General features: G+C 44.4%; 3 protein-coding genes across 6 annotated transcripts; 2 read left to right on the forward strand and 1 right to left on the reverse strand.

Annotated features, from left to right (window-relative positions):
* Nucleotides 1–5,466: 5,466 nt before the first annotated feature.
* On the forward strand, nucleotides 5,467–10,079 carry tarbp2 (TAR (HIV) RNA binding protein 2). Of its 2 annotated transcripts, none has more exons than XM_084464300.1 (7): nucleotides 5,467–5,643; nucleotides 6,060–6,374; nucleotides 6,563–6,632; nucleotides 6,803–6,920; nucleotides 7,250–7,395; nucleotides 7,723–7,918; nucleotides 8,336–10,079. In XM_084464300.1, the coding sequence occupies exons 1-7, from the start codon at nucleotides 5,591–5,593 to the stop codon at nucleotides 8,491–8,493; spliced, it is 1,056 nt and encodes a 351-aa protein (XP_084320426.1). In that variant the 5' UTR covers nucleotides 5,467–5,590; the 3' UTR covers nucleotides 8,494–10,079. The 2 variants fall into 2 exon arrangements, with proteins under 2 accessions (XP_084320426.1, XP_084320427.1); XM_084464301.1 differs by having other exon boundaries at nucleotides 7,268–7,395; nucleotides 8,336–10,076.
* Nucleotides 10,080–10,133: 54 nt separating this feature from the next.
* On the reverse strand, nucleotides 10,134–16,516 carry tespa1 (thymocyte expressed, positive selection associated 1). 2 transcript variants are annotated; one of them, XM_084464298.1, is made up of 12 exons: nucleotides 16,434–16,516; nucleotides 16,053–16,270; nucleotides 15,553–15,595; nucleotides 15,259–15,299; nucleotides 14,956–15,006; nucleotides 14,013–14,052; nucleotides 13,605–13,619; nucleotides 13,274–13,363; nucleotides 12,865–13,073; nucleotides 10,856–12,063; nucleotides 10,650–10,725; nucleotides 10,134–10,265 (listed from the first exon to the last, which is right to left on the reverse strand). In XM_084464298.1, the coding sequence occupies exons 2-12, from the start codon at nucleotides 16,213–16,215 to the stop codon at nucleotides 10,177–10,179; spliced, it is 2,025 nt and encodes a 674-aa protein (XP_084320424.1). In that variant the 5' UTR covers nucleotides 16,216–16,270; nucleotides 16,434–16,516; the 3' UTR covers nucleotides 10,134–10,176. The 2 variants fall into 2 exon arrangements, with proteins under 2 accessions (XP_084320424.1, XP_084320425.1); XM_084464299.1 differs by having other exon boundaries at nucleotides 10,141–10,265; nucleotides 10,662–10,725.
* Nucleotides 16,517–17,104: 588 nt separating this feature from the next.
* sp1 (sp1 transcription factor) lies at nucleotides 17,105–25,276 on the forward strand. 2 transcript variants are annotated; one of them, XM_084463707.1, is made up of 7 exons: nucleotides 17,105–17,222; nucleotides 17,884–18,022; nucleotides 18,574–18,647; nucleotides 19,614–20,919; nucleotides 21,639–21,777; nucleotides 23,128–23,321; nucleotides 23,475–25,276. In XM_084463707.1, the coding sequence occupies exons 2-7, from the start codon at nucleotides 18,016–18,018 to the stop codon at nucleotides 23,777–23,779; spliced, it is 2,025 nt and encodes a 674-aa protein (XP_084319833.1). In that variant the 5' UTR covers nucleotides 17,105–17,222; nucleotides 17,884–18,015; the 3' UTR covers nucleotides 23,780–25,276. The 2 variants fall into 2 exon arrangements, with proteins under 2 accessions (XP_084319833.1, XP_084319834.1); XM_084463708.1 differs by lacking the exon at nucleotides 17,105–17,222 and having other exon boundaries at nucleotides 18,009–18,140.
* Nucleotides 25,277–25,295: the final 19 nt, after the last annotated feature.

Raw genomic sequence — 25,295 nt, forward strand, 5'->3', positions numbered from 1 at the left:
AATCACAACATGACACTTCACAGAGAGCTTTTTAAAGAACTCAAAGTATAACAGAACACAGTGACAGCTATAAATACCATCACACAGGCAATGACCACACAGCCAGGCAAATGCACAAAATCTCTCGGGAAACATTTAATCAATTAAAATGATTTGCTTAGTCGAAGTACTTGGGAATTGGCAAACCTAATGCCAAGGTTTGTGTGCATGGGCTTGTATGTGTGTGCGTGTTTATGTGTGCGTGCATGTGTTTGTGAATTTTGAAATGTGCCACAATTCCCCAGCACAAGTGTTCTGAAACACAGAAAATAAAAAAATAGCATCATGAGGATGCTGAGCCAATGCTAATGTGCCTCTCTTTCCTGCCATTATCTATCACTAACTGAATAGTCAATGAAAGACAATGGAGCAACACCCCAACGCAGCCCTGAGGCATGGGTGGGGAGGGTATGTATGGGGAGGGTGGCTTCCTCCGTCAGGGCCCCTTGGGCCGCTGTGTGTGGCAGTGGCTGTGTGTGTGTGTGTGTGTGTGTGTGTGTGTGTGTGTGTGTGTGTGTGTGTGTGTGTGTGGTTGGGGGTGTGGGTATGTGTTAAGCAATATACGTTTTTCACAAAGACATAGGTGACTGCAGGAGGTGTTTGTGTGTTTGTGTGTGTGTGTGTGTGTGTGTGTGTGTGTGTGTGTGTGTGTGTGTGTGTGTGTTTGTGGGTGAATGTGTGTGTGTGTGTGTGTGGGGGGGGGGTGTTATCAAAGCAGCCCGGGGCTCTGTAGCGGGGCCCGTCAGTTGAAAACAAGAACCGTAAAAACCCAAGCAGGGGTTGAAAGCTCAGCGACCCAGGTGAACCACAACGTGACCCCGGCCAGGATCACAGGTTGGATGGAATGAAACAAGGGATGAGGAGGAAGGACAGATTGAGGAGGAAGACAGATAAGAGGACAAGAGGGTCAAGCTTTGGTCAAGATGCCTATCAGCCTCCCTCCCTCAACATCTTCACGCTTCTTTGGTAAGTAACAGTAAAGACTCAGCTGGAGGCTTGAAGGCCTTCGTTTCACATGGTGAGCGTAGGGCAAACTAAAAGAAAAAACACAAGGATGTATCATGGATCAGTGTTTTTTATGTTAGTCAATGTACTACATTTACTGACTCATATGAAGTAGATGTATATTCCTATTCTCATATCCTTCTTGTCCTCCCGCCTAGTTTTTCCACAGTTTTTAACTGTTTAAAGAACAACCATGGACTAATTTTCACTCAGTGTCACTCATTTTAATTCCATAAAAACCTAATTTGTTTTTCTGTTATACAATATTTTGTTATGGCAGCTTCTAATGCAATGTTATTTCAAGGGCTCCCGCCCTCACTGCAGCAAGATGCACTAAGTGCCCTGCTAAACGAGGCCATTTTGTTTATAGCTACTGTGGGAGGGTTGCGGGTGACTATGTGCCCCTTTAAAAAGGATAATATCCTCCCCATTTAATTGCCTCCGGATGACAAATTGGGGGAAAAAATGGGAAAATTAAGTTTAGAAAATTGCACATGTGACACCAAAATGGACATCACACATCAACTTTACGTTAAATGCCCACTGAAACTTGGTACATGAAGCCAATGTTCGCCAGTCGGATTTTGATTTAAAAAGGAACAGTAAACAACGATGCATAGATGCAATGAAAAAACATGCTGATGTTGCAGCGGCGACCCTATTTCCTTATCCTGCTCGGTCGACATGGATTAAGGGAGCAGGGTTGCATCAGGGTATCCATACTAAGAGTACATAAGCTCTTTGTGTGGTTTATTTAATTTCAACCTCAACGGAAAGTCTTGTTCATTGACAAGAGAAGCTGCTCGATGCACTATGACAGCCCAGAACAAATAGCTCATGGAGATGGTAGGAAAAACACTTAGAAAATGGGTGTCCATTACAAGCTAATACCCTAACAAATACATGAAGCGAGCGTAAACTGTTCTCTCCTTTCAGAAACGCTTAGGACTCTAATGGAATTCTGACTGACATGCGGCCCCAAACCATCCCTGTTTTTATTTTTTCTCAACATGAAGCCACTAAATACTTCCTTGGAACATTCAAAGTGAGGCAGTTTAGGCAACGACACGGTGACACAAGCTCGGTAAATTACCTAAAAACAATCAAATGTAAACGCTTGGAATAAAGGTGCAAAGAAAGAAAATAAATAAAGGAGTCCCTTGGCTAAAAGAAAAAAAACATGGTGGTGGTTTATATAAGGGCGACCAAACAAAACAAATATTGGAGCCAGATTTAAAGTTAACAAGAAAAAAAGGAGGAGGAAAAAAAAAAGAGAGGAAAATGCGAATGAGAGAGGGAGAGAGAGAGAGAGAGAGAGAGAGAGAGAGAGACATCTGTCTGCCTCTCTCTCCCTATCTTTCTCTCTGTCTGTCTGTCGCTCCCTCTCCCACAGAGAGAGAGGGGGAAAGAGAGATAGAGTGTGAGCAAGAGGGAGTGAGAGAGAGAGAGAGAGAGAGAGAGAGGGAGAGTGATGGAGAGAGAGACAGAGACAGAGAGAGAGAGGAAGAGAGAGGGAGGGGGAGCGAGAGAGAGAGGGAGAGAGAGAGAGAGAGAGAGAGAGAGAGAGGGGGGGGGGAGGAAGAGAGAGAGAGCGAGAGAGGGACAAGGGAGCTGGGGCTGGCAGGGTTTCGGCGGAGCAGCTTGGCGGTTCAAGAGTCCTCCAGCACGAGGCGCCAGTGTGTCCGGCTGGGGGCCCTGACCATGAGCTGCCTCACCCCCGAGAGCCACGGCCACAACCACCCCCCCACCCCCCCCCCCTCCCTCCCTCTCTCCCTCTTTCTCCCCCCCCCCCCCCCCCCCCCCCCCCCCCCAACAGCACCACCCGCACCGCCACCCATCCAACCCCAAACCCCACTGGCAGGCAGCAGCAGCGCTCCATTGGAGGAGCTGCTGCTGCCGCCACCACTACTGCTGCTGCTGCTGCTGCTGCATGTTTATTTAATACGCAGAAAGAAATTGAAATATCTTTGTGGTTTCAACACGCATACATGCACAATGACATGACATACACACACACACACACACACACACACACACACACACACACAAATGACACACATGCCAAATAAAAATAAATAAATAAAGTGGAATAATAACATTCTCGTGACTGGGGGCCAAGAGTAGTGGGAGAGAGAGCAAATCTTTTTCTTTCTTTCTTCCTGTCTCTATTTCTTTTTGAGAATGGCGTTTGTCAAAAAAAAAAAGAGGGAGCAGCGAGGTGGAAGGCGTGTTCGTGGCGCATGCTACATGGAGCCATAGCATGCAGCATGGCAGTCTCACTCCCATAGAGGCAGAGCTAACAACCAGCAAACGATCCCTGAATCGAACATCCAAAGTCTACTATACAGACTATATGTCAAACGTATGGTCTGCATTAATGTTGAATGCCAAATGCATTGATGTAAGGACTTCTATTTGCTTAATGACATTATCGTTGTTATGAGGCAGAACTTGAAAATAAGGCAAGAGTTAAACCATTGTTTCAACGGAAATAAAAACAAGCAGAACAAGCATCGATCAATTAATTGTGATCCATGTACAAGTAAGATTTTAGTGTGCTAATGCATCCAGGTGTTTGAAGTGTGACATTGTATATGCAGACACGTGTGTGCGTGTGAATGAATACACACACACACACACACACACACACACACACACACACACACGTCCACAATTGACTCTGTTGATCGTTAAAAAGCAATTCCTTCAGACAGAAATCCTTTAAACAGCCTTTTGGTTTTTGGACTTCATGCTATCCCCCCTACCCCCCCCCCCCCCCCCCCCCCCCCCCCCCCCCCCCCTCCCCTCCCCCCCCCCCCCCCGCTGTCTCCTCTCATCTCAACAGCCACCAACCACTGTTCCTGCCAAAATAACACAGGAGCGCCACTCGAACCCGCGCCTGGCCACAGAGCTGCCTGGCCGCAAGAGAGGGATCAAAACACACACAAAAAAGGAAACACATCATATTGTGGAGGGAGGGAAAAAAAGAGCGTTCATATAGCTCCACGCTTGACGATATTTACTGATGATTTTGGCAACCAAGGGACCACATATACTAATGCACTGGGCCAGGAGTGGGGTGAAGGAAGGGGAAATTTATGGGGGTTGCGTTGTGTGTGTGTGTGTGTGTGTGTGTGTGTGTGTGTGTGTGTGTGTGTGTGTGTGTGTGTGTGTGTGTGTGTCAATGTCTGTGGGTAAATGTCTTACAAAAGGAAAGAGAGAAAGAAAGGGGTGAGAGTGAGGAGTGAGAGAGAGCGAGAGAAAGACAGGGAGAGAGAGAAGAAAGAAGAATATGTACAGACTTTCATGTATGTGAACACAAATGAGTACAGTCATGGAATTATTATATATATGTATTTCCTCATCCTCATCGTCATCCGCTTATCCAGGGTCGGGTCGCGGGGGCAGCAGCTCAAGCATATATGTATTTACGATACACTGTAAAATAACTGCATATTGTAGAAACACTAGTCAATGGTGGTCAATAAATTGTGGTGTTGGACCAGCAAGTAGGGGTCTGGAAAGCATGGCAAATTAGTGCTGAAAATAATGAAGATGTTTGGGGCCACAATGGGCTACAGTGGGTACAATGATATGGGGTCAAACAGTTCAGCTTTCGAAGCGGGAAAAAGTGTAGATTCAAGATTTTCTCATGAAATAAAGATCTCAATATCTTTGACGAACTTGGCTTGATTAGTTGTTAAAAAACAATAGCATAACATTAGCAACATCATATATTATCTAATTAACGCAAGGTTCTATTTATATTTACATATATTTTACAGTTATCTCTTAGATATTATGACATGAACAAATGTATGTTTTATGAAGAAATTACCAATTTCTGCTGGGCATCCCTGAGGCCCTGATGGAACTGAAGACCTATAGACCTAAACTAGCGTTCACCGAGAGGCCGAATTTTACAGCGCTTCGTGACTGTCTGTCCCCCCCTTGAGGAATAATCTAGTCATTGCAAATACTTTAAAAATATTAATATTTTAAAAATGATCTAATGTTCTGCATTTTTCTAAACTCCTATTAAACTCTAAACTGCTTCCTGAAATGTATGCCTTCTTTGTGTAAAAGTGGCACAGATTGCAACCTAGCACAGCTTAGCTTAACATGTGAACATTATGTTAAGCTAAGCTGTCATTAAATCATTTATAGACATCAGATGTATGTGTGATTAAACAACTCAATATTTATTCAATTTATATACAATGTTCTTGTCATGTGCTGTAGTGTTCGTTCGTTTTTGGCGAACCCCACCCGCCTACCATAGAGCCGGCGGGCTCCGGATGATAAAACAGGTGGCTCCATTTTCTGACGGACCAATGAGAAGCCGGGATCACGACAGCTCTGTGGACGTCAGATTTTATAAAACAACTGCAATTTTGCTCTGCCTGCCGGAGGAGGGTCTCGTTTCCTCTCATGTCGCTCCCTCGGCTCTTTTTCCGAAAATCCCATCTAATGAAAGCAAGTGTCTCTTCTGGTGGGGGGGTTCTGCCATCCGAAACCGTTCGGCTCTATCTTTGTAAAATAGGTAATGAACGACGAGTCAGCACCGGAGAGCTGCACGAAAAACTCTGGGTGCTCCAGGTAAGAAGTTAACGCACTGCTAGCTGCTGTGCCTGAGCTAATATCCTAGCATAATATAACAGCTAATCATAGCAGATGTGCATGAGCTATTACATTTGTAATTGCACATGCAACATGGCTTTTGATCTCTGCGAACGGACGATACGATCTTCTATATAACGCTATCTTGGTTAATACGATATCATCAAAACTCATGATCTATTTGAGCAGATTAGCACACGTGTGTTAAACTACTACTATGTTAATCTGACATAATGTTTGATTCGCACATTCAGTAAACTACTTGTATAATGTTAATTTAATGAATGGAAAGTTGCATTGCAGTGCATAGCACATCGGTGCACACTTGAGGCTACGTGCTAACGTCAATGGTTCAAAGTAATGCATGTCATTGAAGGCTGTTTAATTTCCTCTAGTATTGAGCAAATGCTGGCTGTGAATCCCGGAAAGACGCCGATCAGTCTGCTGCAGGAGTATGGAACGCGGATAGGCAAAACCCCAGTGTACGACCTGCTGAAGGCGGAGGGACAGGCCCACCAGCCCAACTTCACCTTCCGAGTCTCCGTTGGTGAGATCAGCTGCACCGGCCAGGGCCCCAGCAAGAAAGCGGCCAAACACAAAGCAGCTGAGGCTGCCCTGAAGATGCTAAAAGGAGGCCTCGGAGGTCTCATTGGAGTTAGCGTCGGAGAAGAGGGGTTTATAAGTGTTGAGGAAGCTGTTGAAGAAGACAGGTTAGCAGAGCATCTGAAGTTCCCTCTTTCGGTTAGAGGAAGTGTGTACTGTGTAGTGTATATATGTTCCAGACTTTGACGCCAGTATTAGAAGCAATACTTATGTTAAAGTCCAAGTGAGCATGGTGTTTCTACATACTGATCTGGCTTTGCCGATATGAAATATGTTAACTGGACCTTCTTTGCAGCACCCAAATCGAAATGAAGACATCCAGCACTTCTCAGCAGTCAGAATGCAACCCAGTGGGAGCTCTGCAGGTAAACTATGATCACAAATCCAATTCATTAATACAAATGTGAACATTATAGATGATAGTTCTTTCTCATCAACGTTACACATGGAGCTTTCTATCTCTGTGTGTTGGCATGTGCCTATACATACGTGTGCTCGCGCAGAAATGTTTTCACTCGTACAAATGCTCCCCCAGGAGCTGGTGGTGCAGAAAGGCTGGCGCCTGCCAGAGTACACCGTCACCCAGGAGTCCGGCCCAGCACACCGCAAAGAGTTCACCATGACGTGCAGAGTGGAAAGATTTGTAGAAATAGGTAAGACTGATTTGTATGAGAGGTGCAACATTTCTGTTTGTGTATCCTGACCTAGATGAACGTGATTACTGTGTCTGTATATGTATGCCTAGCAATATTTTAAGCGGTGCCTTTTGCGCTATAGTAAAACAACAGAGTTAGATGAAATGCCCTGTGATCGGATACGGAACATTTGTTAACAAACGCGGCGATCCCGTTTGAATTAACAATCACAGCCGCTATCCACCGATCGTCTGTTCTCTCAGTGAACCATGAGAGGATAAACTTGGCTCAGCCCAATGCAGGACAGCATACAATACAATCCTCCTCTGGTGTGGCTGTGACCTAAGGCTCCTGTCCCTCGGCAGGAAGCGGCACGTCCAAGAAGCTGGCCAAGAGGAACGCGGCGGCCAAGATGCTGGCCCGCATCCACGACGTGCCAGTGGACCTGAGGACCACCAACGAGGCGGACCCTGAGGACGACACCTTCACCATGGTGAGTGACCGGAGACCCCCCCCCCCCCCCCCCCCCCCGTAACAATACATACGATTCCTCCTATGAATGCTCCTCGATTCAAACAGTCGTACAAAAATGATTTTGAGATTCAATTTGGCATATCGGGAATGAAACGGCATGCTGAAAATGTAGTGGCATTATTGGGTCAACTTTAATATTGTAGCGTTAAGTTCATTATTATATTATGCTTATTCTGATATTGTTCATTCACATGTGTTTTGCCATTATAGATTGCTATAATTGGCCTTTACTGCAGTAAAATATCAGTATTTAAAAATGTAGCATTTTTCTCATCTTCATCCACAGAACATGGGCAGCCGGGCCGAGTCGGGGAAGTGCAAAGGCTTGGGTTGCACGTGGGACTCGCTGCGTAACTCGGCGGGGGAGAAGATCCTCCAGCTGCGAAGTCACCCGCTGGGCACAGCCCCTGACTGCAGCTCCTGCTCCCTGCTGACCGACCTGTCGGAGGAGCAGCGCTTCGACGTCAGCTACCTGGATTTAGGTGAGAATACTGTCGGCGTAGCGGGGCGTGGCGGTTGTTATAGCTCACTGATGCACTCAACAGTATCCCAACAGCTCCCCATAGGCATTTACTGAACATAATGTTTTTTTATTAATTTTTTTACCTCCAAACTTGAACATATAATAATTTTGAGAAGTAAGATCAACGATAATCAAGAAAGTGTATGCTGATTAAAGATTGATTCAGTACTCATTTTCAAATAGAATTTAGAAAATAAGATAAGTACTTTATTAATAATGGCATATTAACTGCAAAGAACAGTTTGCAGTCGAAATATATATATATAATATATAATATATATATATATACCAAACACTAATTGGTTAAAGCTGAACACATGCTAAGGCTGATCTCGTATTGGTTCAATGTTGTAATGTGTTTGTCTTGTTCTTTCAGAGGAGCGCAGTCTGAGCGGCTTCTGCCAATGTCTGGTGGAACTGTCCACCCAACCAATCACGGTGTGCCATGGCTTTGCTCCCAACACGGATGCTGCGCGGGCCAACGCGGCCCACAATGCACTGCAGTACCTCAAAATAATGGCCGGAGGAAAGTGATACGCCCACCACCTAGTGCTTTCTTCTTTCTTTCTATTTTATTCTGAGACTTATAGTCAACAGCAACAAAGCCCTGTTGAAATCCCCCCAATGAAAGCACTTCACCATGTGGATATTGCCTCTTTTGAACGTTTGAACTTCAGTTATTAGAGATGGAACTCATTTCGCCAAATTCCCCCACCGGAGTCTGCCCAATTGATCTCTTAACATTTTTTGCCAGTGGACTTATGGCTGTACGAAATGTTGACCCTGTTGCCCAGTCTCCAAAAATATCCCATCCCCATGTGAAAACACGTATTCTATATGTTCAATCAACAGTTGTCCACCATTCAGAAAGGAGGAGGGGTCATAGATTTGAAAATAATGAACTCTTGGAGAAACTGTGCTTCCTTCCTGATTTCCACTCCTATAGTCGGATGGTATCCAAATCACCAGCCATGTTGCTAAGAGACTTTTCAAGCTGCTAAGAGACTTTCCAAGTAGACCATTATTTTAAATTCATCCATTTTTAGTCATCTACTGTTCCGCTTTTGATTTTAAAGCTGTCAAATGAAGAATTCTTAATATTATACCTTTTTTATTTAACGGTCTCCCCTTTGAACGGTTTAGTTAAAATCTGTATTTGATCTGTATTTATTTGACACTAATTCAGAGCAGCGGTTAGGCTTGCATATATACATTTTCCATATTACCTCAATGTTGGATTGTTTTTACATTCAAATCAGTTTTTAAAAAAACGTTTTTTTTTATATATAAAAGTAGATATTGCTCCGGATATCAGTATTTATGATTGCATCTACAATGAAAGGTTAATGTATTTCATACTCTGAAATCCTTCCCAATTGAATCTGGAATTCTTAAAGTTTTAGCAGTTAATGGTAAGCAATATATTGGAATTCTTTAAAAATCTCTGTAACCTAGGCTGCAGTGTGGGTTCTTATATTTGCAGGATTTCTTCTTCTTTTTACCTCCATTAGGAACAATTTGGCAATTAGTTAGTATGCAGTAGTCAGTGAACTTTCCTAATTTGTCTCCTAAATACCCATGTGGCATGAACAAATCCATTCTGTCAAGCACCTACGTATGTCTATGACCTTGTATGCACTTGCTGTAAACCTTTTTAGAAAGTTTCTATTGTGATGAGGCTACATTTCCAAAATGTACTGCATTTCCTATTTGGTCATGATTTCTATTATTCTTTTTTTTTTTTTAACAGCAGACCTCAATGTGTGTAGATGAACACCTTTTCTGATGCAATGACTTGTTCTCCATGGGCAAACAACAGTACAGGCGGTGCACCTTAGTGAATCACTGCCTTTTGCACAGCATACAGTGACCGAGTTCCTGAATCTACCTCCTAATGTTGGCATACACATTGGCACAACTACAGTGCAGTCTTTGACAATGTAAAGAGAATTCTTGTTTTTGTTTTTTTAATTTCGGAGTGTTGACTCAATTATGTAAAGCTAAATTCTGTTTCCCTTGAAACAATCTGTACCATATTGCAAAATGTAGCAATATAGCAAAGTCAAAACTACATTTTATTTTTCATCACATAAAAGCACTGGGTATAATTGAAACATGCTGTAATTCGTTTAGTTATATTTTTTACATTTATTCAAATAAATAGTGAATCTTAAACCAAAGATGCCATCCAGGGGTCCAGTCTGTTTCGCCGCCCTGTCAACTCCCATGCCTCTCTGAAGAGCTGACTTCCTCCTCGGCGTAGCCACTGCTGTCTGACTGCATGCTGTCTCCACGCACCACCGCAGCTGCACCAGGACACATATATCCACAGTCAACCACAGAAAACACACTCTCCCTGCATCCTATGATTTTGCAATGTATGACCTTTAAGTGTATACACCTTAATGATCACCCATGGATTTAAGGCTTTTGGACATTACTATCACTATCACAGCTGCAAATCCTACATGCGATGCAATACATTCTGTTGTGAGTGAACTTATTGTCTGGTAGTTCAGCTGTGTGCCTGGCGTTGACTGGTTACACTTTGTGGTTAGTCCGCTCTTGTGTATCAATAATTGATAAGGGGTTATCTCTTAACCACAATGTTGTGGCACAGTTGGCACTGTTGGGATTCTGCCTCTGAGCTGCTGCTGCTACTGTTTCCAACACTGTTTGCATCTACCTACCTTTGCACTGACTTTTTGTTATAGTTATGTGTGTACTTTTCGACTGGCCAAAATCCTCTTCTCCGGCACTGCTCACCTGATGGAGAAAAATATGTAAAGATAAGTAGATAAGAACTGATAAAATAAGTAGATAAGAACTGTGAGGAATGAATGAATGGCAAATCTAAGGCAATGGAACCCTATTATTAACATGAAACAAACCGTACCTCCTCCATTTCAAAAGAGTTTGCCTGGTTTAATTTATTTGAGATATGCTTCAGTTTCGGATGTTTCAATGGATTGAGTAGCTGCCCTGTCCCTGTGCGGAGAGCCTGCTTTGAACTGTGATCGATGCCTTGTTCCGCTAAGGATGTGACATGGTCCTCTTCCCAGCCTGTAACTGTGACGCAACACGGTGGGTGAACGCTGCCTGGCAACAGGTGATGCGTTAATGCCGGGCCTCCTCGTCTGCCATGTTTATCCAAACGGGGATCGGCCGAATCCAATCGACAGTCCTTCTCAGCGTCGGAGGTGTTCATAGACGCTCCGCCGCTCCTGCTTGGTGAAGGTTCACGGGTCTTATTGGATCGGTCCGGCCCTAAACATGTCCTCACAGGACTGGTCTTCCTCCCTGACAAGACTCGATGTGAGTGGTTTGCGTCGCCGCAGTCTGTCGGTGAACAGCAGACGAGGGTGTGGTGGTGGGAGTTCTCAACTATCGCTGGGAAGATAAAGTCGTGGCTGACCTTGGTTCCGTGGGGGGAATTGTCCCCCCATGGGAAACGCTCTGTCGCGCCACGGGTGCGATCCGGCTCGTTGGAAATGTGCTGACACTTTCTTTGAGACGCCGTTTCCCCTGATACGGGCCACATGCTGACCGAGTTCACCGACCTGCTCTTGTCAAGGTCTGATGACTCTACTCCAGTCCAATCTGACTCGACCATATCTAATAGCTCGCCGGTCCCCACTCCCTTGTGACACCCCGTGTTGCCCGTCTTTTGCTTCAGTATGTCAGTCCCAGTGGTCTGCCAGATGTGTGGATGGACTGAGAGATCCAGAGACGGCTCCAAGAAATCCAGTTTCTTCGGAGCTCTGAGCTTGGCGTTCTCCCAGACGATGTCCACCACCTCGGGCAGACCGGGGCGCTTCCTCCTGGGCGAGGCCAGCGGGGAGACAGATTCGGAGTCCCGCCGGGTGCCGCCGGTGTACAGGCACATCTTGGAGACGGTGTCCTTCAGCCTCTCCACCGGGGAGCGTGGCTCGCTGCGGACACTGCCGACAGTGCAGCGGAAGCGGTCCAGCTTCTCCACGGGGGACAGGGCGAGGTTGGGCTCCTGGGCGGCCAGCTTGGGCAGAGGCGTGCGGGACACGTGGGAGAAGAGGGAGTAGAAGGCGTTGGCCATGGCCGTGAGGACTTCCACTTGTCTGAAACGGCCTGCAGGAAAATAAAATAACGAATTTAGTCAAACCTAACGACATACATGGGGAATAGTGGATGCATCAGTATTTATTATGATGCAACCCAGTAGGAGCTCTGCAGGTAAACTATGATCACGAATCTGCCAATTCATGAGCTCCCACTGGGTTGCATTCTGACTGCTGAGAAGCGCTGGATGTCTTCCTTTCGATTTGGAAGGTCCAGGTGGCGCTCTGGAAAGATGTGTGGAACATTCTCCAATGTGTAAACAGGAATAATATGAAATAAATCGGGCCTCAATGAGCTATTGAGATTAGGAAGCAAAAAAGGGGGAATATTAGAGGGTCAAACTGTATTCCTCTTAATATAGACTTGGTTGGAGATGCAAATCCCAGTCACGCTGGGCGGCCGCATTGAGCCAGACGACAAGTAACTACTGTCCATGGGTAGGCTGGTAGACAGATCTATGCACCAGACATCTAGGGGGACACTCATACTTGTGATCTCACCCAGTCACAAGAGTGGATCTGTTTTTTAACTGCTTGTAATTGCTTTTCACCTTCAAACCTGGGGGTAAAATAGGGGGCCCTTTAATATAATTGGACTACTAATCCAGAGGTTGCCAGTTTGATCCTGCAGGAGTTGGGTGTGTTAACCCTTTCTCACAACAATGTCTTTGATAAAATAATCCATACAGTATTATAGAATCTCCGTAGTGTATCCACTTCTGTGGCTGTGTGAAATCCACAGAAAACTTCCTTCCACGTTCCTTCCTCAGCAGCGTAGTTTCACAGCACAGTTTTACAGCGGCGGTCTTACTGGCGATGGAGAGGTTCGGGTCCTCCTCTCGTATCCTCTGCAGCTGGGACTGGAGGAAGAGGCGGAAGTTGATGCCCTGGACCTGGGAGGGGAAGGTGAAGAACCTGGTGGGCACCCGGGCGGGAGGCTGCGGCACGTCGTGGCCAAAGCCCAGCTGGAAGAGCGTTTCCTCTGCGTCCTCCGAGCAAAACTGCAAGACCTCTGACACACTGTAGTCAGACACACACACACACACACACACATACACAATAAGATGGATAAGTTATGATACGGGGGAAAAGACCAGAAAATGGAAGCAGACCGTATTGGCTTTTGGTGCTCTTTATGCTTGCATGTGTTGATTTATGGCTCGATGCACTTCAGGCTAAAACAGTGGAGGTAGCCCCCCTCCATCTGGTTAAGGCCTCACCTTGAGACGCTTTTAATGGTCGAGAAGGACGGACAGCTGGAAGCCATACTGTTTCCAAGGTCCAGAGAAGGTGGCTTCTGCCGTGGAGTGCTGCAAATAGCATACAAACCAATGATGATGAACAGCTTTTAATGGGCACCGCACACACAGCAGGTAACATCATGTATAGGCTTTCGAAAATCTGTTCACATCAGTAGTGGAACTCTTAAGCTGTGCATCACTGTACCCACAGATACAACACTCCTTACAGACTTCAAAAATGTAAATGATATTGTTGTAGTCATCTCTATGCGAGAGACATAACATAAGGACAGGTTGTCCGGACACTGACCTCGTGCTGGGACTGCTGTTCGATGAGTTGCCGGGAGGTGGCAACAGTGAGAGGTTTCAGTTCAGTCCACAATAAAGATGGAAACAAAAAACATTACAAAAAGGGTAACAGTTCAATCAGATCAATGTGTAAAGTTGACGCTTTTTTTTGACAACCTACATTTTGCTAACAATTCCTCATACTCTTTTTTTTGTCTCGATGCGTTCAAACAAACCACTAGTAAAATACTTTTCGCCTTGGGGACATTTAAGATTTACTATAGGTTAACAAGCTGCTATTACCTCCCTTTCTGCAGAGTGGGACTAAGCAAGCTTACTGCATGCAGTAAATCCTGAAATTATGTTCATTTTCTAAAGATGGAATTGTCAACCTCTTGTAAATTAAAATAGAAAATTGAATGCAACTCACCCTACTAGTGATTTACTGTCTCCATGATTGATTGCAGATGCTATAACAAAGTAGAACAAATTTCAATGGGTACACCTTAGTAAGACCTCAACTACATCCATACATAGGCACCGTTTATATACTACACTATAATATATATCACTCTTGTGTTACAGGTTTTTCTGATTATCTTTATTGGATAGTTGCATCTTTATGTTATGCATGTAAACAGTGTGTAAACACTGTTTGCATGAATTTGATTTACAACGTTTTATTAAGCTCAACTTCTTAACTAATGTGACAACTTCACAAAGGACCATTTACAACATGAAAGAAAAAAGTTGTAACGGATTAGAACAGCGGAAGAATATACTTACTTCCTGTTCCTTTAACTGCTTAATGTGGTCACGCAATATCTAACACAATATCTCTCAATATCTCTCAACAAAATAACTGAATTTCCCTGAATGCAGAACCTCACCCAACATCCTGTACATGTAAAACTGGTATTATCTGCAAGAGTGTTGGCCTGCGTATAGGATGTAGACAAATGGACGTGGACCATTTTAAGTTGGGCAATTTGAGTTGCAATGAGAATAAGATACTTTTAGTGTATGGTTATCAGTTGTTCTAAATAAACATGGGGTATGGAATCAAGCACCCAAAACAACACACCACATTCACAGCATCAGCAGAGCACATCATCATTAAATATAAGCTATTTATTGTAAGATAATTACGGTGTGTGTGTGTGTAATTTTCGTGATTTTATAGCTTGTATAAAGTATATGTGCCCCTCTAAGTGTCTGCTTTGTGAACCTTGTGTATGTGTATGTTAGTATCTTATAGAGAAAGGTGAGTGTGTGTGTGTGTGTGTGTGTGTGTGTGTGTGTGTGTGTGTGTGTGTGTGTGTGTGTGTGTGTGTGTGTGTATGAAGAGGAGAATTTAAGACGTGAGCACTCACCATCAGCACCAAGACTTAGGTCATCCTCACAGCTAGTTTTCCATGTATGCTCTGAAGAAAAGTTAATTATTTATTTTAAGAGTCATACAGGCTAAAGCACTTGCAAATCTTTACAAAATGTGCATGTTATTCATTCCAGGGTTTATTTTTTAACATATTATATTGTTTAATTTACCTTTTGCACTTGTTAATATCTACATGGTTTGTTTATATATATATATATAAATGTTTACCAATAATAATACTTTAGTTAATCGCAAAGCCCGACTAGACAGCTCTGACAAATGTGTACTTTCAACATACCAGCACTCAGGCCAACAGCGTTCTCTGATCCTGTCGCCATCCTGTGAGAGATAACATAATGATATCAATCAGTAATGAAAGGTCAGTTCTGAAATGTTACACAGGCAGAATTTATATATTCTTCCAAAGATAGATATTTTTGAATACTATCGTGGGCTAAACAGGTTACACTTTCTGGAAGATACTTGATTGTGTCAGTATTTCCATTCATCTATCAAGGTGTTTTCCACTGACAGCTGGACCTAGTTACTCTGTTAGATGGTTCTTTAACCAATGGCATTGTCACACACTCACCCACATCCACTAAGCCAGCTCTCAATCTTTCCATCGCTGCATCCTGTGCAAAATCATGGGCAGGTGAGGGCTACGTGAACAATGGCCATATACAATTGACAGGTTTGGGTGTGATCTGATGAAGGCCTTTGTAGGCTGAAACGTTATCACCAATTAAACATTCTTACAATTGGTACTCGGAAGTGTGCAGCACCTTCTTATTCTTACATATACAACACATAATAAATGGTACAGCCTTCATTTTAGTTTTTCCATGATGGATGGATGAGTTTAAGACTATAAACATCTGGATAACCCTTCATGCTCCATCTTTAATCAACATGAAATGTAAAGTCATCTGCACTGAGCTTTTTGAAGAAAATAAATATTATTTATTCATTCTCAGTAAAAAAAAAAAAAGGTAAATCAAATCTACTTTATATCATGGCCTGCATGCAATGGGATGTGCAACAGTATAATATAAATGCTTGAGCTTAAATGTGTAGCCATAGCCGACCAACCATCTGAGATGATGCTATTAAAGGATCTGGCTGTGGATGAGTGGAGGGTGGAGGATGGGTCACACTGTGGTCCAGGTAGGTCCAGGACGTTCTGGGTGTGCCACGAAGCTTTGCTGCTCTGGATCCAGGTTTGATGCCTGACTTTAGAAGAGGGGCTATCCATCTGCCCTGTTCACAGACAATCTCCTGCTGTGTGCCTAATCTCTCTAGTGTTACTACTAGAGAGATTATAAGAAAAATACAAATTATCTATATATTAAAGGGGTTTTATTCACAGAAAACCTTTTGTCCTACTTAATTGTAATAATTGTAACAAGATTAATTATTCAAACTGCCCTCTTCTGATACCAGAGCTGTTATTTTATTTAAAACGTAACTTACCTTTCTTGATTGTTGCCGCTGAATGTGTCTACACATTACCACACCTATAATCTTCCTATGAGACTAGCCAACATAACCTCAACTCACTGGCTGTTTCACTTTGAAACTGCAGTTTGTCGTTTCCTGTTTCAACGACATAGATCTCACCACTAAATGCCTCTTTTCCACCGACAGTGTTCTGTCGGTGGAAAATGTTCTGAAATGTATTCTTCCGATGATATCCAGTTTAAATCACATTTGCATGTCTGGATAAATTGGTGCAACTACATTTTGGTAAAGAACTGAGAAGTCAACTTGAGTCTAATATTATAACTAATATTAAGCAAATACGTGGGAGGAACATCTTGATTCTATGCAAGTTTGTAAGTTACCAAAAAATGAATCTAAGGAATGTGCTAGGCCCTACAAAACTGGCTATTCGGTAAGCCAGGCCTGCAAATGTATGTTGTGTGAGCCTATATAATATATGTATGCGTGTATATTTAATGTTATTTATTTGTGCTGGTTTAAGGACACCTCCCACTGAGAGGAATCCTGTTTGCATCTAGATGTGTAGATGGGCTGAGACAGACAGCCCACTGCATAAGAAATCCTCCCACCCGTGAACGATTTTCTCCTCCCAGCGCGGTTAAAGCCATATGGTTACAGTCAGTTGCTTCATCTCCACCCTGATTCCTCCCCCTCGCCCTCTTCCAACCCACTAAAAGCTTCAAGGGAGTGACCAGGAGGGCAACGCTTGGACTGTACTTTGCTTTTCTTCCCGCCCCTGAATTTCCAATGATGTGTGATGTATGCAGCATCGTCTAATGTTTCCTGTCCGTGGATTTGGGTCACAAGTAGAGCGAAAGCAGAATGATTATGAATGCTGTATTACTAACATGTTGAAATTAATTATGGCGCCATGGAATTGGAAAACAGGTATTCTTGTCAACGTCAATCAGAAATGAGGCACAACCTACCATTGAATACGCCCAACCCAATTCTCCGCCCGTGTTTGAATTCCATTGGTCGACACAAGGCGTTCACGACAATAACAATTCTCATTGGATTGAACCAACAGTCAATCTTGAAGGCCGCTCAAACGTGTGCGCTTCTTTTGACGCATTTACACAATTTGAAAATACGCAACATTATATCTGCGGGCAGAAATAAGCTGTTCAAAGTGTATTTGTGTTGCTTATTCGGATTGATCTCAGTCAATGCATTGATTAGTGTTACATCCGAATTAATGAGCTGCAGAACGAATTAAAGTAGTAGGTTATATTTGCGCCCAACTATAAAAATAATAACTAATGTAGGTGATCTGCTACAAACTCATGCTATTTACTAAAACCATGTCGGTGGCTAAACTGCCTAAACGTGGATGGACAAATAAGATATGGAAATTATCAATTGGTTATTATTATTACTACATCGTTGTGGTTGTTGTTGTTTTTGTTGCGTCGTAAAGACGGGCCACAGTACTCTCAAATCCAGCGCTCCCCTGTTTCTTCTTCACCGGGAAGCCTATCAAGTTTGTGTGAAGTTGTGAAAAGTTGTCAACCTAAAAAGGAGCTGGAGAAACTCCTCCCGTCTTGAAAATATGAACAGTAAGTTAACTTTTTAAACAGTAGTCTGTATCAGTGAGAGGAGCTATAAGTAAACTATTAGGATTGAAGCAGTCGTATATCGTTAAACTCCTCCCGGGGGGGCGTTCAATATGAAATTGTAAGTTTTGAAGCCACCATTTAAACTAGTTTACAAGTAGTCACCCACTTACTTTTCGCCAGTTGGCTAACAATTTCACTAGCCAACTAGCTAGTAGCTAACTTGAGATGTAGCAACTTTTGATGCTTAATGGGTTTTATTTTCAATCTGACACACCTGGCTTATGTTAGCAGTAGCTGCTGCGATAGCTCCATTTAAACAGTTTTGGTAAATGTATCTCCATATGAGATGAGCTAACCAGCTATCTGCGTATCAGACCAGGTCTGCCCTCGTACACTTTTCTGACTTATCCCTGCCGTCCAGGAGCTACTGGCACTCGACCACCACGGTGTCTTTTTTGAACGAGTGTACAATTCAAACATAGCCTAACTAACGTGGATTTACACGTATTTCGTATGCAAGAGCAATCCTCTCATCAACTCTTCTTCCGTAGACCCACAGCCAGATGAAATGGCCGCTATGGAGAGCGGGGGAGACTTCAACCAAAAGAGAAACACAACTCTACAAGTATGTACACGGTCCACCTAAGTTGTTGTTGTAAGCGGAGCATTCGATGTTTATCGTCGGTCTCAATGATTCCCTTTCGGCTTCTTTGACTGCCGGTTTAGGATCGATTTAGTTAGACTGATTAGTCGGTGTGTTGTAATAAGCATGGTTATACGTTAATCGGTTTGGTTTTATGGAAACGTTACAATTTGAGTGTGTGTTGTTGATTTCGAGGAGCACATGTCACCGGGGTGGGGAAAAGGCAGGTAAATTCGCCCACACTGGGTGTTCCCGTCAGGCCCCGCTCTTCATGTGCGTTTTGCTCAGCCCATTTGGCTGTCCTTGGAGGGGGTGGCCTGAGAGTAGTGAGTCAGTTTATAGGGCAAAATAAAGTGTGGGAGGGAGATGGGTGGGATGGGGGAGGGGATGTAGAGTCCCGCCGCTGCTCTCGAAAAAATGTGGTCCCACCCATTCTCCCCCTCTGCTGCCACACACACACACACACACACACACACACACACACACACACACACACACACACACACACACTGTCCCCACACCCTGTGTGTAGCTGGCTGCTTAATGAGAATTGCTGGACATTGTTGAAGGATAATGTGCAAAGTGTTATATCAGCTATCATATATATATAAAAATGTAATCTTTGAAATTGTTTGTTAATCAGGCATTCCTTGCATATCTTTAGAATTAGGGATTGCATAAGGAAAAGGCTGTGCTCCATTTCAGTGACTTTATTTTAGTTTTTTAGGTTTAGTTTTATTATAGTATAATTTATTAGTCAATGGCAATTCACCTTACAAAAATATTTTCAATGGATCCCATAACAATTTCAGGAACAGCTGACAAGATTTAGCCTGGTCATAAGCAATTTCTATTTAGTTATTTTATTTTATTGTATTTTATTGTAAATCGTCCAAAATAATTGGCAGCAATACATTTTTAAATATTTTCTCATGTTTTCTTTCCAAGGACTCCCAGCAGCCGTCTTCTCTTGCTCTGTTGGCTGCCACCTGCAGTAGGATGGACACCCCTGGGGAGGGAGACTCTCCCTCAGACCAACAGTCAAACCAGCAGCTGGACTTGAGCCACGGGGTCATGACGTCCAACGGCTGGCAGGTCATCCCCGTCAGCCTCCAGGCATCCTCCAGCGGCTCCACCGTTTCCACCGACTCCTTGGCAAACTCACTAAAGAACCGGCAGGTGATCTCGACGTCCACGGTGGGGGTCCAGGGACAGCAGCAGTATGTGGTGGCCCAGGCGCCGACGATGCAGGGCCAGCAGGTGCTCACCACTCTGTCCAGCGTCATGCCCAACATCCAGTACCAGGTCATCCCGCAGTTCCAGACTGTGGACGGCCAGCAGTTGCAGTTTGCCCAGGCCCAGCAGGATCCCAATTTGGGCGGCGGGCAGCAGTTCCAGCTGGTGTCGACTGCTAATGGCCAGCAGATCATAACGACCACCAACAGAGCTGGCGGAGGAGGAAACATCCTCACCATGCCCGGTCTCCTACAGGGCGCCATCCCCATCCAGAACCTAGGCTTAGGTGGGGGCCTATTGCAAAACCAGCCTCAGTTCCAGTTGGCTAACATGCCCATGTCCCTCAATGGAAATATCACCCTGCTGCCCGTCAGCACCGGGGCAGGTGGCACGGGGGGAGACGGCGGCGGGGATGCAGGCATTAATCAGCTGCTGCAGCAACACCAACCCGTGTCCACCAACAGCGGCACAGGCTACCTCTCGGCCACGACCACCACGACCACGCAGACCGCCAATTCCTATGGCATGGCCCAGGTACAGAACAGCAACGGAGTAGTGTCGTCGTTTCAGCACAATGCGGCGTCGATGGGTGTCCAGCCGGACAACAGAGACGGACAGCAACAGCCTCAGCAGATCCTCATCCAGCCCCAGCAGCTCATCCAGGGCGGGAATTCGCTCCAGACCATCCAGGCCAGCACCGTCGGGGGACAGGTGTTCGCCACTCAGGATGGTCTTCAGAATGTGCAGATCATGCCCAACACGGGCCCCATCTTCCTGCGCACCGTGGGCCCCAACGGCCAGGTGAGCTGGCAGACCATCCAGCTGCAGAGCTCGATGGGGGGGCAGATCACGCTGGCCCCGGTGCAGCCCCTGCCTCAGCTGGGCCAGGCCCAGGGAGCCACGGTCAACACAGTGCAGATCCCCGGCCTGCAGACCATCAACCTCAACACGCTTGGCAGCTCGGGGCTGCAGATGCACCAGCTGCAGGGACTTCCCATCACCATCACCAACCCATCAGGTCAGTGTGTCCACTGGGCCAGGTCTTGAGCCATGGCTAGTTTTCCTAGATAGCCAATTCAGCAAAACAAACTAACATTATATTGTACTGCTTCAGTCCATCTTGGCCCATAATGCTAAATTGCCACACACACAGTCATGCCACACAGTGGCATGACTGGTTTAACCAGTTAGGCCTTTTGTGTTGGCATCCACATTTGACTGTTGTATCTGAACGTGACAGTTGGAACATGAGAGCAGGTTATAGAGTGGTATTATTTTAAATTACAGTAAGTTTTAGCTACAGCTATCCCTGTGCTGTAAGGGGTGTAACTGGTTCACGCCCATCGTACAGTAGTTCTTATCAGGTCCAATGCCCTCTCCAGTCATTGGTTCATAAATCTGGCCCTACCCGTATGCCCGCTGCCTGCCAACTTCTTATTCCAGTTAATTTCTAATTAACCATATATGCCTCATCTGATTGAACATTAATAGTATTGAGCTGTAATCATGACTTCTAGTAGTTCTACACATCCATTTTTGCTTTCATCCTCATCATGAAATCATGTGGCTAACATTGGCCACAAAGTATTTTATTTGTACCATGTGCAAATGTCCAATGCAACTATTGCAAATGCATACAATTAATTTAAAAAGATGAAATAATATGGTTCTGAAGACCCGTTTTGTCCCCATTGAATAGTTATGGTTATCTCTTCATTGCTGTCTCCATGGATACAGGCGATAATGCGCAGACGGGGGGAGAGAGTCTGGATGACAGCACCGCCATGGACGAGGAAGATGTCAGCCCACCTCCTCAAGGAAGACGCAACCGCAGGGAGGCGTGCACCTGTCCTTTCTGCAAAGATGGAGAGGGCCGGTACGTGACATGACTTACTTGTACAACTTCATTTGATACCAGCACTGGCCTCTTTTATGCAAGATGATACAATAGGGATCCGTGTTGGACTGTTCGGTCTAACCCGGGAGCTATGCTGAGCGTGAAAGGGTTGCGTTGCATGGCGTTCCCTTACGACCTGCTCCACCGGAGCGTTGCAGCGTCACGTCAGGAGCATATAGGCCAATATAGAATAACCAACTATGAGTGCTCAGCTACAGTATATAGGGTTTTTCATTGTTGTGTTGAACAATCGCAAGTGGATTGTGCATACAGTACATGTTTAGTCATTTAAACTTCCAACCAAACTCCCCTGAAGCTCCAATGTCGGCACCAATTGTCCTCCAAATTTTTTCTTTCTTTAAACAGTCCTTGTACCTTGTAATGTATTGGGTCGTACAACTCGCTGTATTTCTCTACCTCGACTATCAACCGCACCTCGTCCATGATCACAAATTGAAACTAACGAGAAGATGCAAAGTAAACAAGAGGTTCATAGTCTGTGGAGGGACAAAGGGTAGTAGTTGTATGGGGGGGCCTATATAACTACTTATTTCATTGTATATGGTATGGGGTCGGCACATGATCCCTACGGTGGGATCTTGATGCGGTGAAGGCGGACTAGAATGCAATTGTATGCAGGTTGCAGGAGTGCAAAATATGACTTAAGGGTAAAGATACTTAAAGATACAAATCGTAACAAATTTTAAAAGGGCATTTTTCCCCCTGCAATATGCAACTACAACTGGTAATCTATACATTATTTAATTTATAGACATACAAACATGTGTACTTCCTTTGAAAACTGTTTATTCATAGACTGACGCGTCAACGTGTGTGGAAATAGATTACCTCAAGCCTATTTTAGCATTTTGCAGCTCTCATTGATGGAGCAGGGGTCTTTCCGCAAGGCTACATGACACTTGTGGGCCCAGTCTAGCAGGGGGGTAAACTGAAATATTCGTATTCCAATTGCTTCCAATATTAGTCGGCCTTATCAACAACGTTGCATCATTAATCATCATCTTTTTTTTTTCTTCTTTTACTTGTAAAGCACTTCAACAACAAAGCTTCAGCCCTGTGTAGTTACTTAATGGATAAAGCTGCGTCCAACTCAAAGTTTTGATTGAGTTTGTTTGAAATTATGAGTACTTTCAATTATCCACAAACTGGATGTTGCTTTGCACATTGGCAATATAATGGAGTACAATTCAGAGAACCACAAGACAAGTTCCTGATATACCTGGCTCTTGGTCAGCTCTTGCATTAAAGTACTACTGGTTGGCTAGTCGTTCCTCCTCCCAATGAAGCCCTTTCTTGTCCTCTCCACAGCAACGACCCCAGCAAGAAGAAACAGCACATCTGCCACATCCAGGGCTGCAACAAGATTTACGGCAAGACGTCCCACCTCAGAGCCCACCTCCGCTGGCACACGGGGGAGCGGCCGTTCATCTGCAGCTGGTCCTTCTGTGGCAAGCGCTTCACGCGCTCCGACGAGCTCCAGCGCCACAAGAGGACGCACACAGGTCAGGTTTTACAGAGCGATGGCATTGTAGGGGAACCCTTTTTAGTGCTGGCTTGTCTTTATTTGTCTTGGGTCAAAAGGCAGCAATGGTGTTTCTAGTTTCAACGCATTGGACTATTGCGTCGCTAACGTGTGCGTTTGTTTTGCCATGCAGGTGAGAAGAAGTTCCTCTGCACCGAGTGTCCGAAGCGCTTCATGCGCAGCGATCACCTCTCCAAGCACATCAAGACCCACATCAACAAGAAAGCGGCGTCGGCGGCCACAGGCACCACGGTCTCGGTGGACGGCGGTTCGCCGGCGGCCGGCTCGGAGGCCGGCGCCGACGCGGTGTCGGGCAACGAGCAGCACACCCTCGTCACCATGGAAACCCTGTCGGCCGAGAGCATAGCGCGTTTAGCCAGCAGCGGCGTCAGCGTGCTGCAGGTGGACCTTCACCAGATGAACGGCACCAGCTACTGAGAGGAGCGGGACGGAGGAGACGTTGGTTGGGGCTCCAGAGTAGGTCTGACTTGAGGCTCGCATCGGAGGGGCCTCAGGGCGGAAGAGGACGGGGTTGTGAATGCACACCGCAAAATGGACCCCGTTTCTCTTGGCGCTAAGAGTGGACGTTCACTATTTTAAGTATCTATGGCATTTATCAGGTCTGGGTGAGTAGAGTGGAGGGGTTAGTAAATGTTGAGGCTTTAATGACATTGTTCTTTTAAAGTCAAACTATCGTTGTCATAAAGGGAAATGGCACTACAATGCCCACGAAACAGCCAAATTCACTTTAGAGATTGCAATAAAACATATTTGATGTATTCAGAAGGTATCATGCGACCAGCCTTTACAGCCTTGTTAGCGAAAAGGTAACACTATGGTTCTATGTCAGGCTTAACATGTTTAGACTTTGAGGCCTTTTCAGTGACCCATTGATCTCAGGTGTTTTCTAGTTGGTGACTGACCCACAGCTTGTGTAAAATAATCTACCTAGGGAATGACTTGTTGGAGCCATAATTTAAGCAATATTTGGTTGTCAGGGTTTGCCAATTGCCTAGAGTCATGCTTAAAATTACAACCTGTACAACACATTGGATGATGATGATGATCAATGACTTGAGGATTTGTGAGAATTTAAGAATACTGAAATCCTTGTGAGACCCTGTGGTACACTTAAAGCCATCATTCTTTGATATGCCCATAGCAATTGAAACCATTTTTTGTGTATTGTATTTTCAAATAATATAAAGGCATGATCCTCTCCAGAACAGAGAGGATCATATTTAGTTGCAAGAGATTCTTAATGAGCCTACCATACAATCTTATGTTACTGTTGCATTACAATTCTAGATTTTGTTTTGGAACTCCTAGGCCTTCTATTTTACGACAATGTTCTTTATTCTATAAAGTTAATATCTTCCAAGGACATTGTTTGTCCTGAAGCGTCGTTATCACCATGGTTCTTGACTAGGCTGAAGATATGACAAGTCATAGCCCCCCCCTCCTCCCTCCCCAGAAAAGTTCATTTTTTAGTTGAATCTCAATTGGAGGATTTTCTGTGTCCATGTCGTCGAGATGGTGTAACTGTAAGCTCAAACCAAAGGTTCATCTTATTTGTCCACAAGAGGAATGAATTATGTTGTCCTTGGTTTGAAACAATGTTGGCTCTTATAAATGCAGACTTGGAACTGGAAAGCTCAGCATTAGGCGGATGCACATTTTCTTTTGTCAAATTTAATTCAGGGGTCTAGGGAGACTTTACTCACAATGTTTAAATGAATTGTCTATGTTAATGAGTACTTTGTTAAATGTAATTATAATTTGTAACCTCAAACTCTTTGTACTAAGTTGATGGAAAAGTGCCCTTATGCATCATGTTTTGTTTTAATGGGGGAGGTTTTTTATATTGTGTATACTTCTACAAATGCCAACAGCTGGATTAAAATTATGACTAAAGTCACATTGTCACCTGTCAAATTCACCACATTTAAAAAGA

The sequence above is a fragment of the Micromesistius poutassou genome, assembly GCF_964030765.1.
Source record: "Micromesistius poutassou genome assembly, chromosome: 2".
Taxonomy (NCBI): domain Eukaryota; kingdom Metazoa; phylum Chordata; class Actinopteri; order Gadiformes; family Gadidae; genus Micromesistius; species Micromesistius poutassou.

Coding starts and splice junctions, on each gene's coding strand:
- tarbp2 (XM_084464300.1), top strand. CDS start 5,591: ATGAACGACGAGTCAGCACCGGAGAGCTGCACGAAAAACTCTGGGTGC. Junction 5,644..6,059: donor AAAAACTCTGGGTGCTCCAG/GTAAGAAGTTAA, acceptor AATTTCCTCTAG/TATTGAGCAAATGCTGGCTG. Junction 6,375..6,562: donor GAAGCTGTTGAAGAAGACAG/GTTAGCAGAGCA, acceptor CCTTCTTTGCAG/CACCCAAATCGAAATGAAGA.
- tespa1 (XM_084464298.1), bottom strand. CDS start 16,215: ATGGATAGCCCCTCTTCTAAAGTCAGGCATCAAACCTGGATCCAGAGC. Junction 12,064..12,864: donor CCCGAACCTCTCCATCGCCA/GTAAGACCGCCG, acceptor ATTTTCCTGCAG/GCCGTTTCAGACAAGTGGAA. Junction 10,266..10,649: donor AACAAAAAGTCAGTGCAAAG/GTAGGTAGATGC, acceptor GTCCTGGTGCAG/CTGCGGTGGTGCGTGGAGAC.
- sp1 (XM_084463707.1), top strand. Junction 20,920..21,638: donor CACCATCACCAACCCATCAG/GTCAGTGTGTCC, acceptor CCATGGATACAG/GCGATAATGCGCAGACGGGG. Junction 23,322..23,474: donor CCACAAGAGGACGCACACAG/GTCAGGTTTTAC, acceptor TTTGCCATGCAG/GTGAGAAGAAGTTCCTCTGC.